At 41.7% G+C, this 16,389-nt stretch overlaps 2 protein-coding genes and 1 pseudogene across 3 annotated transcripts; 1 reads left to right on the top strand and 2 right to left on the bottom strand.

Moving 5' to 3' along the window:
- Nucleotides 1-2,114: 2,114 nt before the first annotated feature.
- On the bottom strand, nt 2,115-10,375 carry LOC115134712 (transmembrane protein 263-like). 2 transcript variants are annotated; one of them, XM_029668903.2, is made up of 3 exons: nt 10,268-10,375; nt 8,130-8,203; nt 2,115-7,528 (listed from the first exon to the last, which is right to left on the bottom strand). In XM_029668903.2, the coding sequence occupies exons 2-3, from the start codon at nt 8,194-8,196 to the stop codon at nt 7,230-7,232; spliced, it is 366 nt and encodes a 121-aa protein (XP_029524763.1). In that variant the 5' UTR covers nt 8,197-8,203; nt 10,268-10,375; the 3' UTR covers nt 2,115-7,229. The 2 variants fall into 2 exon arrangements, with proteins under 2 accessions (XP_029524763.1, XP_029524762.1); XM_029668902.2 differs by lacking the exon at nt 10,268-10,375 and adding an exon at nt 10,016-10,235.
- Nucleotides 10,376-11,036: 661 nt separating this feature from the next.
- LOC115134100 (tubulin alpha-8 chain-like) lies at nt 11,037-13,270 on the bottom strand. The gene is made up of 4 exons (XM_029667741.2): nt 13,100-13,270; nt 12,488-12,710; nt 12,177-12,325; nt 11,037-12,098 (listed from the first exon to the last, which is right to left on the bottom strand). The coding sequence occupies exons 1-4, from the start codon at nt 13,100-13,102 to the stop codon at nt 11,121-11,123; spliced, it is 1,353 nt and encodes a 450-aa protein (XP_029523601.2). The 5' UTR covers nt 13,103-13,270; the 3' UTR covers nt 11,037-11,120.
- A 1,251-nt stretch (nt 13,271-14,521) lies between these two features.
- LOC115134855 (ammonium transporter Rh type B-like) lies at nt 14,522-15,360 on the top strand (annotated as a pseudogene).
- The last annotated feature ends 1,029 nt before the right edge of the window (nt 15,361-16,389 follow it).

Below are 16,389 nucleotides of genomic sequence, written 5' to 3' on the forward strand. Positions count from 1 at the left end.
AACACATTTGTACAGTCGCAAGCTTGATGTAGTCATTGCATACTATGAATATTGGACCAAATGCTTAATTGATCACTACTTTAATACACATAAGTGAATTAAATACTTTTGGGGACTATGTACAGAAAGTGTTCTAATTTCTAAACATTTCAACCGATATGGATGAAAATACCCTAAAATTAAAGCTGACAGTCTGCACTTTAACCATTGTATCATTTAAAATCAAAAGTGCTGGAGAACAGAGCCAAAACAACAAGTGTGATTGTCCCAATACTTTTGGAGCTCACTCTCTCTGTGTGTGTGTGTACATCTATACACTGCTCAAAAAAATAAAGAGAACACTTAAACAACACAATGTAACTCCAAATCAATCACACTTCTGTGAAATCAAACTGTCCACTTAGGAAGCAACACTGATTGACAATAAATTTCACATGCTGTTGTGCAAATGGAATAGACAACAGGTGGAAATTATAGGCAATTAGCAAGACACCCCCAATAAAGGAGTGGTTCTGCAGGTGGCAACCACAGACCACTTCTCAGTTCCTATGCTTCCTGGCTGATGTTTTGGTCACTTTTGAATGCTGGCGGTGCTTTCACTCTAGTGGTAGCATGAGACTACAACCCACACAAGTGGCTTAGGTAGTGCAGCTCATCCAGGATGGCACATCAATGCGAGCTGTGGCAAGAAGGTTTGCTGTGTCTGTCAGCGTAGTGTCCAGAGCATGGAGGCGCTACCAGGAGACAGGCTAGTACATCAGGAGACGTGGAGGAGGCCGTAGGAGGGCAACAACCCAGCAGTAGGACCGCTACATCCGCCTTTGTGCAAGGAGGAGCACTGCCAGAGCCCTGCAAAATGACCTCCAGCAGGCCACAAATGTGCATGTTTCTGCTCAAACGGTCAGAAACAGACTCCATGAGGGTGGTATGAGGGCCCGACGTCCACAGGTGGGGGTTGTGCTTACAGCCCAACACTGTGCAGGACGTTTTTCATTTGCCAGAGAACACCAAGATTGGCAAATTCGCCACTGGCGCCCTGTGCTCTTCACAGATGAATGCAGGTTCACACTGAGCACATGTGACAGTCTGGAGACGCCGTGGAGAACGTTCTGCTGCCTGCAACATCCTCCAGCATGAACATCCGCCACCTCATTAGGAGCATGCCCAGGCGTTGTAGGGAGGTCATACAGGCACGTGGAGGCCACACACACTACTGAGCCTCATTTTGACTTGTTTTAAGGACATTACATCAAAGTTGGATCAACCTGTAGTGTGTTTTTCCACTTTAATTTGAGTGTGACTCCAAATCCAGACCTCCATGGGTTGATAAATTTGATTTCCATTGATAATTTTTGTGTGATTTTGTTGTCAGCACATTCAACTATGTAAAGAAAAAAGTATTTAATAAGATTATTTCATTCAGATCTAGGATGTGTTATTTTAGTGTTCCCTTTATTTTTTTGAGCAGTGTATATGTACACACACACATACGGTATATATCTTTACATCTTTTAACCATTTAGCAGACGCTCTTATCCAGAGCGATTTACAGAAGTAAGTGTATAGACTTTGATAGTTATTTTTCTGAATTAAGAGTCATGAAACTCATGGCAGCCCGGCAGCAGGGGACAATGAGATTCTGATGCTATTTGAGGTGATCTCATTATCACAGGCCTGTTAATTAATCCCAGAGATTAGGTGGCCAAATTGGCTCTTCACCTGGTCAGCTTTCATTGAAGCCTATTGAGTCTGAGTTGACTTGGTTCTGTGAAATACGACATAGAATTTCAAATACTGGTGCAGGATACTCTGTCACCGACCATTTAAGTCTGGCTTTAGCGAACAACCATTTTGGAGAAGTCTTTTTCAATGAACCACATCTGCGTCTAGGAAATTGAATAGCCTTGAGGCATATATCTCCCTTATTCCCTAGTTAGCTCTCTACTGATTTCTATTCATGAAGGTACCCAGTGTCTGTAATCAGGCCAGGTTAGGGTAATTAAATGGGGACAACAGAGAAAAGGCAAAAAAGACCACTTAATCTTTCCCATCTATGATTCTTGGGTCGAAACAAACTTCCAAGTATGGTCAATTAAAAAGAATACGGCAAGGTCTCAGATTTAAAGCATATTTTAATCACACATAATTAATCAACCGCTAGTTACAATGACCCACATAAGTCTACTTAGATTCTGTTTCTATGATGGTCAAGAGGCATTATGACCGTGTTAAGCGGAACAGTGAGCAGTGATATAAAAAGGTATAAGTGATTTATTTCTTCTTCACTCTTGGAACAGTCACCTTAGCCTCGCTCTCAGCAGCCACCACTTAAATTGGGTCTATGAAGGGTAAAATCTCTAGCTCCTGGACTTCGCACCAATGGGTCTCATTATTGATTCCTCGAAAAGGTTGAATCACAACCTTGTTAGCAGCTGAGGAAAAGGCTGGGGCATTTCATCTCCTTCATCCCCCGAGTGTGAAAGCTACGGTATCGCCACCAACTCATACGACTAATGCACAGGGGGCTCAAGGTTACAGTCCCTGTGTGAAGCTGCCGCACGTCAATTCCCTCCAGGCACTGATAGACAGTGGAACAGGGAAGAAGAACTGGGCTTCCCAGTTACACATTGACAGTGTGTGAATTCTAGACTGTCTAGATGGCAGGGGAGATCCATTTTAGATTTCTCACCACCTCTTCCTCATAATAAGTGAGAAACAGACACATTTCTAAGACAAAAGCACTAACACAGTTCATGACGAGAGTCATGGACATGCAGATTCTATAGAAAATCTAGTACCATTTCACGGTTGTACTTTCCTACTGAAATACATGCTTCGTCCGTTAAAAAAAACTGCTCAACCTTAAGTCATATCATACAACATTTGGCAATTCATTCTCTACAAGTAATTTGTTTTTATGTGAGTGCCATACAGTATATACAGAGTATAAAAAAAACATAAAATACACCTGCTCTTTCCATGACAGACTGACCAGGTGAAAATTATGATCCCATATTGATGTCACTTGTTAAATCCACTTCAAATTGTTGTAGGTGAAGGGGAAGAGACAGGTTAAAGAACGATTTTTAAGCCTAGAGACAATTGAGACATGGATAGTGTATGTGTGCCATTCAGAGGGTGAATGGGCAAGACAGAAGATTTAAATACCTTTGAACGGGGTATGGTAGTAGGTGCCAGGCGCACCGGTTTGTGTCAAGAACTGCAACGCTGCTGGGTTTTTCACAGCCAACAATTTCCTGTGTGTATCAAGAATGGTCTACCACCCAAAGGACATCCAGCCAACTTGACACAACTGTGGGAAGCATTAGCGACAACATGGGCCAGCATCCCTGTGGAACACTTGACAACTTGTAGAGTCCACGCCCCGACAAATTTAGTCTGTTCTGGGCTCAACTCAATATTATGAAGGTCTTCCTACTGTATACTCAGTAGTACAACTGCTTTGGAAAAGTGTGAAAGGTCTGTATTACCACAACTGTTTGCCTATGTCTATGTAGCGTGGTGAGGAATCAGTCATTCCAGTGTGACAGCCTGAGGTTGCCTCATCCTGAGAGTAGACTATCAGACAGTATACCGATATTACAACTGGACTCTGGAACTGTACTCAAATGGACTCATTTACTGCTCTGTTGCTGAAATATCTCAAGATGAAACGTCCACCAGTTTGGCTTTGAAAATATAACTGTCATTTTTATCGTCATGGAACCAGTTCCATTTCGGACTCTAAAACCCTTCACTTAGCCCTTACCCATTCGGTGTTCACAGAAGACTAGATACAGAGTAAGTAAAAGGGACATGGTGGAGGCCCCTAGGCTCAACCCCCTATGCATGTGTGTAGACCTGAAAGGATTGGAGAGCAATAACAGAGGGAAACGTGGCACTATTAACATATTGCGTAATCCAATCCTCTCACATCTACACAAAGTGCCTACGGGTCAGATTTGGGATTAGGCAGCCAATTTTACAGGCTAGGTGTCTCTACTATTATATTGACTATACAGACATTTTAGATTAGAAAACAGAGGTAGGAGCTAGGGGAGGGGGCTACAGAAATTAATCTCTGCAGTGTTGACAAGCCAAACAAATAGGAAACAACTGATTATCCTAGTTCCTATTCACACAGTCAAACCTTAATGACAAACGGGCAAAACAACTGCTCTGAGGCTCATTCATTTTTCCATTAAATTATAGACAAAACATTAACACAAGAAATATCCATGTGATGTTACACACCCAATTTTAAGACTCCGCTGATTAATAGTCAAATACTTTGGTAGAGAACTACAGTACCAGTCAAAAGTTTGGACACACCTACTCATTCAAGGGTTTTTCTTTATTTGTATTATTTTCTACATTGTAGAAAAATTGTGAGGACATCAAAACTATGAAATAACACATATGGAATCATGTAGTAACCAAAAAAAGTGTTAAACAAATCTTAATAGATTTTAGATTCTTCAAAGTAGCCACCCTTTCCCTTGATGACAGCTTTGCACACTCTTGGCATTCTCTCAACCAGCTTCACCTGAAATGCTTTTGCAGCTGTTTTTTTTTAACCTTTATTTAACCAGGCAAGTCAGTTAAGAACAAATTCTTATTTACAATGACGGCCTAGGAACAGTGGGTTAACTGCCGGTTCAGGGGCAGAACAACAGATTTGTACCTTGTCAGCTCGGGGATTTGAACTCGCAACCTTCCGGTTACTAGTCCAACGCTCTAACCACTATGCTACCCTGCCGCCCCAGGGCAGGAGTTCCCACATATGCTGAGTACTTGCTGGCTGCTTTTCCTTCACTCTGCGGTCCAACTCATCCCAAACCACCTCAATTGGGTTGAGGTCGAGTGATTGTGGAGGCCAGGTCATCTGATGTAGCACTCCATTATGCTCCTTCTTGGTCAAATATCCCTTACACAGCCTGGAGATTTGTTGGGTCATTATCCTGTTGAAAGACAAATGATACTCCCACTAAGCGCAAACAAGCTGGGATGGCGTATCGCTGCAGAATGCTGTGGTAGCCATGCTGGTTAAGCTTGCCTTGAACTCTAAATAAATCAGTGTCACCAGCAAAGCAGCCCACACTATCACACCTCCTCCTCCATGCTTCACGGTGGGAACCACATGCCGAGATCATCCGTTCACCTTCTCTGCATCTCTCAAAGACATGGCTAAAAATCAGACTAAAGGACAGATTTCCACCGGTCTAATATCCATTGCTAGTGTTTCTTGGCCCAAGCAAGTCTATTCTTATTATTGGTGTCCTTTAGTAGTGGTTTCTTTGCAGCAATTCGACCATGAAGGCATGATTCACGCAGTCTCCTCTGAACAGTTGATGTTGAGATGTGTCTTGTACTTATTTGCATTTATTTGGGATGCAATTTCTGAGGCTGGTAACTCTAATGAACTTATCCTCTGCAGCAGAGGTAACTCTGGGTCTTTTCCTGTGGCGGTCCTCATGAGAGCCAGTTTCATCATAGTGCTTGATGGTTTTTGCGACTGCACTTGAAGACACTTGAAATGTTCCATATTGACTGACCTTCATGTCTTAAACTAATGATGTACTGTCATTTCTCTTTGCTTAATTGAGTGGTTCTTGCCATAATATGGACTTGGTGTTTTACCAAAAAGGGGTATCTTCTGTATACCACCCCTACCTTGTCACAACACAACTGATTGGCTCAAACCTAGAAATTCCCAAAATGTACTTTTAACAAGGCACATCTGTTAATTAAAATGCATTCATACCTCATGAAGCTGGTTGAGAGAATGCCACGAGTGTACAAAGCTGTCATCAAGGCAAAGGGTGTCCAAACTTGACTGGAACTGTATATTAATAATATGAATACATTTTATTTCTAATACAAACAATAGAAAAAGACAACTCCTTAAATGTATTCAGAAATGGTTCATGCTAAAGTAGGCTAGTTTGTTTTTTGGCAGTAGAACAAGATGTGGACTACGGAATAAGATGATAGATATATTAGTGGTAGGTTAAAAATATGAATAAGTTACTTTAGTTCAGGCTTTCTTGTGGGAATAAGGCACCTTGCTGTAAAGTGAAAGATCAAAATATAGCGAGAGAGGAAGGAACAGCAGTGACAGAGCTCTGTGATTCAACGCACCATCAGTGAAAAAAATGAAGAGTCCATACCATCAAAGGGGAAACGGATCCTAAAACTACTTTGTCATTGGAGAAATAATATCCCTACGAAAAAAGAAAAAAATCCCCCTCACATCAGGAATGGGGAGTTTGAGATATAAATTGTATACTTTACAGGGGAAGAAGAAAAAACAAAAGAAAACAATATCCACCAGCATAAACATCTAGTCAGGAACATCGACTTCCCTAGCAGTGTTCAGTCTACCATAGCCCTTGCAGGTAGCGTTGAAACCCCAGCGTGCCGCGGTAATTATTGGGGAGGGGTGGGAGAGTGATGAGTGTTGTTGTGGGAAAGAGCACCAAGGCTGAGCGGCTGGGCCCCAGACGCATAGAGTCCGTAATCTCAGAAATAGAATCAATCAGAGAGATGGAGTGCAGCCATCAACTCCCCACCGTTACCAATGCTTTTCAAAACAAGGCGCTGCCTCGGTGGTTGGAGCAGCCCGGTGCTGGCTTCTTCGATCTGAACCACACCTCTGCTCGGGGGTCAAGGTAGTAACCCCCTGTGCAGTCCCAGCACCAAACCCCCCCCCATGAGATCCTTTTTATTTACTGTTAGAGGTGCTGGACTAGGCATCGATCACTGATTGTCTGACTGCCAAACACAGCAGTGAACATGAACACCGCCTTAAACATTGTGAAAATGTTCTTGGCCTGTTTTTTAAACAGCGACCAGGAGATGGAACAAATACTAAGCAATAAAATAGGCCTAATATTTTCTTGGCTGGTTTTTATCTACAGAGTAAATACAACATTCACAGTCAGTCATTTCATATTCCAACAGTTTGAGTCACTGGTTATTATTGCAGACAAAGACGGGTGCGGTGGCCCCTGCACTACTGACCAGGAAACCACTTAATTAGTCTCCCCCTCTGTGACCAGGCCGCCACATAATGAGAGTGGTCCATAGACACTTGCGGATCAGAGTGTAGGCCTCCACAAAAAGAGAACACACACACAACTTTGAATCCTCTGTAGCCCTCCAGGCCCCTTCACACTGTAGACGAAACAGACATGAGACCCAAAACGGCATCGCCGTCCGTCCCCTCCTCAGTCAGACTTGTCCTTCTTCTTGCCTCCTCCAATAGGAACTTTATTGGCCACCGCTGAGCCTACTGCAGACACGCATCCAGCTACAGCACACACCCCTCCTTTCACCAGCCCCACCCCAATGCCAGGTACAGCGGCCACTGAGGTGACAGCGGTCTTGGTCAGGTCGAAGCTCTTCCCTCCTATCCAGGCCACCCCACCCACAGTGGCTCCCACAGCACCTTTAGTGACACTGAAGAGTCCTCCAGTCACTCTGGAGAACATGCCTGGCTGGGGCGCGGGGTGATCCTTGTTACCGTCTGATGAGAGACAATAGGGTGTTATTGTTGAGAGAAGTTAAGCAGAGGAACAGAGCAACTTCCCCAGTTTATGGAAAAAGCTCTGTTCCACATTGTACAGACAGTGCCACAATAGAATGATGAATAGGCTCCTACATGGAAGTTTGTGTCATTGAACCATGTCTTCTGCTTAGAATGGTCTATTGTGACCACATGATAGAGTAATAGCTCCACTAGAAAGATAAAGCTAAATATAGTTACGATGGCCCTCAATAGCCCTCATTGCTTCTAATGACAAAGGTATCAGTGTGTGGTGGGCTAGACAGAAACTGTAGAGCCACTAACAATGCAGAAGATGGAACGGTAATGCCACCTATTGGTACAAATAAAAATGCCTCAAGACATATTAAGATTCACTCAGACATCGAATTTGTGAGGACATTTAAAAAAGTTCAGGTTTACTGTAGTTAGGCCTATTAATAAGATCGTCAGTGATAGGATGGCATTCAAGTTACTGTTACGTAGCCTCCTACATTACTGAGTGTCAGTGTACAATACGTGTTATCATTGTCCATTCAATGTTCATCAGCTTGTTTTTGCCAACTAAAGAGACTGAACTGACCTGCTGGATGCTCATCTTTGAGGTATGCTGGGATTTCATCCTGCTGTTGCTGCTCGCTTTGACTCATCTTCCCTCTAGGCAGGAGAGAAAACAGGTAAAGTCAACCAATTCATTATCTCTTAAGTAGGCTACTTCTTCCCAAATGAGGCACCATAGAGCAAACATTTTGCCTCTGGCAGTTGGGCGTTAGGTTAGGTAAGTTCTTGAAAAACAAGGTGGGGAAGGATTGCCTTTGGACTAACCATTCCTCTGTCTGACTTTAAGCCAGGGTGTGCTAACTGCTTCTAACAACGCCAAACAAGGCAGACCTGTTTACTGTTGAAGCACAGAGAATAAGCAGACAGAGAGCCAGATTGAGGGGGGGGGGGTGCTATGTTCAACTCAACAAGATGAAAATCAAGAAATTTACAGAACATGGAATTCATTTATTTTACTCAATCGGTAGCTTTTTTTTTGTTCTTATCTGACAGAGCGCACCATCTGCAAAGTAGGTTCACGAAGACATTTCAAGACCGGAGCGGCAAGTTACAGGCACCAAACAGAAGATATGCACATGATAGTAATACAAAGACATGATAAAGCCTAATTCTTAGAAGGGAAGCCTTGAACAGAGTCAACATAAGTCATATGCTTGCTGAGGACCTTTGAACATGATCTTAGGGTCTAATTAGTGTTGTAGAAACATGTGCTGTTCAACAGCTCTATGTGCATGTAGCCTGTAGGGCATTCCTATGTGGCAGTTACAGTGGCATCAAACTGTACTTCACACTACAGTAAACTAGCTTAGTCTATAAGCAAACTTCGCTCTTCACGTGCCCCCCACAGTTCAACATAGCACACTCACAGATACACCATGGTGTAAAAGCTTTAATTATCCTATTTCTTTTAGGCATAGCACTAGTCTGGAAATTAGAAATGGACCAAAAAATATCTAGGTGCTGGATAGAGTACCTTCATTTCACCGTAAAAGGGTTAGGGGTCCAGTTGTGCTTAAGTAAGCAACAATTGAAGACTATTAATAAAGCCACCTTTTAGGCCTAGTTAGGCATAGAGCCAAGCTGGTATGAATATAGTTTCAGTACAGAATGTGTGGTACCTAACTCAGATATGTGGAGATGGAGACAATTTAATAAATTAAATCTATTCACACTTACATTTAAGTACTAGCTACTTGAAAATCGTTTGGTGAGCATAATGAACATCCAAAAGAAGTTCAATCTAAAATACTTAAATAAGGGAAATAAGAGTTGTTATTTAGCTGGGTATGGTCACTGACGTGGCAGCAGGCTGCCAATGTCATTCGGCTAACTCCAAAACTATTGAGTGTTTAGATGACATACACACTTGTTACAGTACATAATTAATGTCCTGTTTGAAACATATCAGATTACTTAGATAGCTGGGTACTATTATCTGATGAATAGAAATAAATAGTCATACATACCAAACTGTGTTCCAACTGAGTTTGACAAGCTAGCTAGGCTAGTTAGCATGCTCAATTGTAAGGCTAGCATAGATGGTTAGTTAGCTTTATGTTTTAGCAAAATAGCTATCCTCTCATTCAATTAGTTAGCTCAATTTGAAACAAAACGTTCTACTTGAAACAGTTGTTTCGTTTCAAATTAGCTAGTTAGTGGGGCAAGGGCGAAAAGCAACTTTGTTAGCAAACTTTTTACTAGCTAGCTAGCGAAATCACTCATATTGGAAACTGCATGGATAGCTAACGTTAGCTAACTAACAGTAGCTAGATCAATTGCAAACTAGTTAACGCTCATTTATTTTGAGATTGCAAGTGTAAAATGGCTTTTTCTTTTTAAATCTTATAACACGTTTATTTAAATCGATTAATGTCTTAAATTATCGCGCGTCAACAAAAGTACAATTACCTTGTTTTTTTCTGTCTGTTCTCTGACGTTGCAGCTGTACTCAACTGTCAGCAACGTTTTTTTTTTCTTAGGAACAAACTAGCTACAATGGAGATGGCTCAAGTAGCCAGTAAACGAGGTACTTTGCCACAAGAAATACAAGATCATACTAAGTAAATGGCACAGTAGAATAGAACAAAATGTATAAGTATAATACAGGAACAACGTATAGTCCAATATTTAGTGTTTTGGGGAAACGGAATAAATGTTTACATTTATTATTTAGCTTTTATCAGAGTCTGGTAGCAGTAGTTGTGTGTGTAGCATGAATGCATGCATGCTACAGTGCAGGTGGTCAGCCCAGTTCGTGTTCAGCAGTCTGATCGTTTGTCTACAAGCCGTCTCTGAGCCTGTTGGTATTAGACCTCATGCGCGGATACAGTCTGCCCGATATTAACGGGGTGGAGCAGCTCAGTGCTGTGGTGGCATAACTTGGCACATTTTTCAACCTAGTAGTACAAATGTCGATTTATATAAATGTAGCTCTACAATGATAACTGGGTATAATTTAACGTACGTAATGCAAAAGTTGCTATTTTTTTCTATTTGCATATTAAACAGGCAACCACTAGATGACACAGCTGAGATACTGCAATATGCGGACAAAATACATTATCAGGGTCAATCTTGTCAATGTAATGCATAATATGTGCAGTCACAGACAGGTTGTGGTCCCATTGACAAAGGTTGATTTATACTAGTCTATTAAGATATTCCTACCCATAATTAATGGTGCAAGATACACACGGTTTAAGGCTTCACTACAGTCAAGAAGTCAGAATGCACACAAAATGTTCAGTGCAGATGTACCAACAACTCCAGCCATCTTGTCAAGCGCTAATCTTCCATGACCAATTTACATGCCACCCACAAAACGTATGCGCCATTCCAGGACCTTTTCATTCCAGTTATACACATTCACACCTGCCAACCAAATCGTCAGCTTTATCAAGTAAAACAATCAAAAGTAAATGACACGTGCAAGAATTCAAACGCTTTGAGTTTTATTATAATTAGACAAGAGGCTGCTTGGAGAACAAGTATAAATGCTGGTTGGGAGGCAGATTTAGTATTCATCCTCTTCCGCCTCACAACCATCACCAGAGTCTGCCCCCACCTCTTCATAATCCTTCTCCAGAGCAGCCATGTCCTCTCTGGCCTCAGAGAACTCCCCCTCCTCCATGCCTTCACCCACATACCAGTGCACAAAGGCCCGCCTGGCATACATCAGGTCAAACTTGTGGTCCAAACGACTCCAAGCCTCTGAAATAGCTGTGGTGTTACTCAGCATGCACACAGCTCTCTGCACCTTGGCCAGATCACCCCCAGGCACAACAGTAGGCGGCTGGTAGTTGATCCCCACCTTGAAACCTGTCGGACACCAATCCACAAATTGGATGGATTTGCAGGTCTTGATGTGGGCGATGGCTGCGTTGACATCTTTGGGTACCACGTCACCACGGTACAGCAAGCAGCAGGCCATGTACTTGCCATGCCTGGGATCACACTTGACCATCTGGTTAGCCGGTTCAAAGCAGGCATTTGTGATCTCAGGAACAGAGAGTTGCTCGTGATAGGCCCTTTCTGCTGAGATGATGGGAGCGTAAGTGACCAGGGGAAAGTGGATACGGGGGTAAGGAACCAGGTTGGTCTGGAACTCTGTCAGATCCACATTGAGTGCGCCATCAAAGCGCAAAGAGGCAGTAATTGAGGAGACGATCTGGGCAACGAGGCGGTTCAGATTGGTGTAAGATGGACGCTCCACACCAAGATTACGCTTGCAGATGTCAAAGATGGCCTCATTGTCCACCATGAAAGAGCAATCCGAGTGCTCCAGAGTGGTATGCGTTGTCAGGATGGAGTTGTAGGGCTCCACAACTGCCGTGGACACTTGGGGTGCAGGGTAGACTGAGAATTCCAGTTTGGACTTCTTCCCGTAATCTACAGACAGGCGCTCCATTAAGAGCGAAGCGAAGCCAGAGCCAGTCCCACCTCCAAAACTATGAAATATAAGGAATCCTTGTAGTCCAATGCAAGGGTCAGCCTGAGGAAAACGAGCACTCATTAACAATTCATCCAAATTGCACCATGATGGGACTTGCAACTAGAGTGAACCACTCACCATTTTACGCATTCTGTCCAGTACAGATTCCACAATCTCCTTGCCAATTGTGTAATGGCCACGTGCGTAGTTATTGGCAGCATCCTCCTTGCCACTGATGAGTTGTTCAGGGTGATAAAGCTGACGGTAGTGTCCATTCCTTATTTCATCTAGAATACATTATATTGGCATATGCAGAAAAGACTAGTAGTGTTATATATTTTCTTTAAACTAGGTGCTGTACAAACAATTCAAGATACATGTCAATGTACACCATGCCATTTCTTACCATTGGGGTTGTAGAGCTAGCTATACAACTATATGTTCCTTACCCACAACTGTAGGCTCCAAATCTATGAAGACAGCCCTGGGAACATATTTCCCACCGCCAGTCTCACTGAAGAAGGTACCAAACGAAGAATCAGCCAGGGAAGCAGTACTAGATTCATGTAGTCTCCCATCTGGTTGGAAACCATGCTCCAGGCAATACAACTCCCAACATGCATTGCCCATCTGGACACCTGCTTGGCCAATGTGTATAGAAATGCACTCCCTCTGTCAAGACAAGAGTAACTGAATTTTAAGTGCATAGCCTACCATTTTCAAACTGTGCTATATTGCATGTTGTAGCCCAACTATTTGGGGTCATGAGAGTTGCTCAACTTAAATGTACTTTTGGCCTGAATACTAGTGCAAACCACAGGAGGTTGGTGCACCTTAATTGGGGAAGACAGACTCATGCAATGGCTGTAGCAGAATGGTATCAAATACACGACACGGTTTCCATGAATTTGATGCAGTCCCAACCATTATGAACCATCCTCTCTGCAATAGCCTCCACTGGCACAGACATAACTCCAGAGGGAAGCTCAAAATGGGTATTAGATTATAAAAGATCACTAAATTAGTAAGATGCCAAAGCATTGTAGTAAACTTCAGCTTACCATTGTTCAGCAGCTACAAATGGAATGTAATTGAGGAATGAACACTTTACCAAATCCTGAAACAGTTCAACAGATTCTTCATGTAAATCACAAGTGCAAACAGTCAAAAATATTTCATATCAACCATTAAGTTTTAGCTAAACCAGATTTGTCAAAATCACACAAGAGCCCACTAACCCAAAACCCAAAACAAATTGTAAAATGGGCCTGGCTTATAGATGCTTCAGCAATCAATTGTGGGGGTGTGGCTTTCAATTGACATTGATTTAAAGGGCTAAGCTAGTATCACTGCTTTTCTTTTATTATTCCCCTCTAATCATGGACTGACTTAGACCTGGGACACCAGGTGGGTGCAATTAATCATGTTAGAACATAAATCCAACAGTACTCCGCACCTCCTGGGTAGGATTTGAATACCATTGTTATAGCCTATCTATTTCATGATTCAATAATGGAAGTGCCATTCTGATTTTCTTAGGAACCTAGCACTGGACTAAAAGGAATTTTGTATAGAGGGGTCATTCAATGAATAGAGTGCCTTTTGGATAGTGTAATTTTGTCCCCCAAAAGCTTTCTGTTATGAAGAGCACATATTCAACTTCATGACATACATGTTTTCCCATCTCAAGAGGTTAAATTACAAAGAATTACTCTAAAAGTGACTATAAAGATGTTAAATAGTACTTTTGAAATAAAAACGTTTAAAGGAATAGTTTTACCATATTAAAACTAGAATTCAGTTCAAGTTACAGGGTTGACCTTAAACCAGCATGTACCTCCTGAAGAATCTTCAGAAATTACTTTCTCAAGTAACAAAAAAATCTAGGCGCTTTAAAATGATGGTGAAAGCTTTTTGGGATTAAGTGGGTTAAAATCTTTCTAGAAGTTGGAAAAACATGACAAAATGGAGATCTCCATTGAAAACATTGAATTTATTTTAATTAAGACACACTACTATTGGAATTTCTATCATAGTTTAGTTTAGTTAGAGCATAGATGTAGGTGAACCAAATGTAAAATTGTGTGTTTTATTTAAAAAAAAATCTGATATAATGTCAGAGGGAAATAAACGGCACTACACAGTTTCTCCATTGAATTTTGTTGTTGTTGTCCAGGACAATGCTTAATCATTGTCTGGGAAACCCGCTCATAGTCTTCCGTAACAGGCCTGATGGGCAGGAGGTTAGGTAAGTCCACCCAAGAGGTCAGGCCTGTCAAGCCACCCTGGTAGGCCTCAAAAAGCAGGTGGCATGAACAGGGCTCAGCAGAAGTTTTGTACCCTTAAATGGTTTTGTTGTAATTATTGACATTTAATGGATGATATTGTAGGGTCTACACTTATTTCCCCACTCTCCCTTTCTTTCTATGACACCAACATTATGTGTACCATTTTTATCTACATACTGAATTCCAGGTTTGAACATGATGGTGATTCTGGGATTTGGCTTTCTGGCCACATTACTGGTGTGATATAGATTCAGAAGATCTGGATTTACCCTCCTGGTGGCAGAGATGGCTGTGTAGTGGGCAGTTATCCTAAATGGCTTTGAGTCTTTGTAGTACAGAGGAAATATCTGGTTTTTGGTTTTACTTGGCTTCGTTCAATTTGTTTCAAAGCTAAAACAACGAAATCTATAGGATTGTAATGTCAACACACAGGCAGGGTCCCTGAATACCATCATGCTGCTCCACATCTTTGGGTCCATCTTTGGACTGATGATGTCAAGGGTCTTCAACCAAGAAGGATTCAAGCAACAGCTTGAGAAAGAGAAAATGGTCAGCAAGGTGGATGTATTGTCCTTAATAGGTATGTACATAGCCAAATGCTAAGTGCTCCACCAATCACTTGTTTGTTGTATGTATTCTATACAACACTAGAATATTCAAATCTGTGATGAGAAGTAATCAATATGGCAGTTAAAATGAACATATTAAAGGGATTATTCACCCATTTTAGAAAATGATACGTTGGTTTCCTTACCCTAAGTTGTCTATGGACAAGGTAAGACAACAATTCATGCTTTGGTTTTGTGCCCTGATAGTTGGTTACATCTTGCCTGTGCTCTCCAGGGAGGTACTGTGTTCCTGTGGAGGTTCTGGCACAGTTTTAAATATGTGCCTATGGACCATCCTGTTAGGGGGAGGAGGCTGAGAGCTCTCTACAGCACCTAATGGCCCTGACAGTTAGTGCCCTCACAGCTTCCGGTGTCACTGTGCTCAACAGCCCCAATGGAAAATTGAACATGGTAAAGATTAACTGAACATTTTCTGATAGTCAGAGGGATGTCAGAGGTGGGAGGTCAGGTTAGGTCAGAGAGCAGTACCAGGATCCATTAAACCATCAGGCATAACATGTAGAACAGAAGAACCATTTAAGAAGTGCACCTATTGGTAGATGGGTAAAAATGTAAATAAAGCAAACATTGAATATCCCTTTGAGCATGGGTAAGTTATTAATTATACTTTGGATGGTGTATCAATGGTGCAAATCCAACACATCACTGAGTACCACTTCATATGTTTTGGGATAGAAATGTACGGAAGAGAGCTAAGTACAGGCAAAATCCTAGAGGAAAACCTGGTTCAGTCTGCTTTCCAACACACACTGGGAGACAAATTCACCTTTCAGCAGAACAATAACCTAAAACACAAGGCCAAATATACACTGGAGTGGCTTACCAAGAAGACCATGAATGTTCCTGAGTTGCCTATTTACAGTTTGGACTTAAATCAGCTTGAAAATCTATGGCAAGACTTGAAAATGGCTGTCTAGCAATGATCAACAACCAACTTGACAGAGCATGAAGAATTTTAAAAAGAATAATGTGCAAATATTGTACAATCCAGATGTGCAAAGCTCTTAGATACATGCCCATAAAGACACAGCTGTAATCGCTGCCAAAGGTGATTCTAGCATGTATTGACACAGGGGTGTGAATAGTAATGTATATAAGATAGTTCTGTATATCATTTCAATACATTAGCAGAAATTTCTAAAAACATGCTTTCACTTATGGGGTATTGTGTGTAGAGAGAAACTCTTGTGTGTAGAATGAAAAAAATCAATTTAGACCATTTTGAATTCAGGCTGTAACACAACAAAATGTGGAATAAGTCAAAGGGTATGAATAATTTCTGAAAGCACTGTACCCAATTGCAAACAGATTGCAGGCTTGCTACTACAGGGCATTTCCATGTAAAAGGACCCATGAGCGCCAACATGTGAAGTTCATAGGAACATGTCAAATCTTGTGCCAAATTAAATCAAAGAGTCAAAAACATTTTTTATG

This window comes from Oncorhynchus nerka, linkage group LG9a (genome assembly GCF_034236695.1).
Source record: "Oncorhynchus nerka isolate Pitt River linkage group LG9a, Oner_Uvic_2.0, whole genome shotgun sequence".
Classification (NCBI taxonomy): Eukaryota; Metazoa; Chordata; class Actinopteri; order Salmoniformes; family Salmonidae; genus Oncorhynchus; species Oncorhynchus nerka.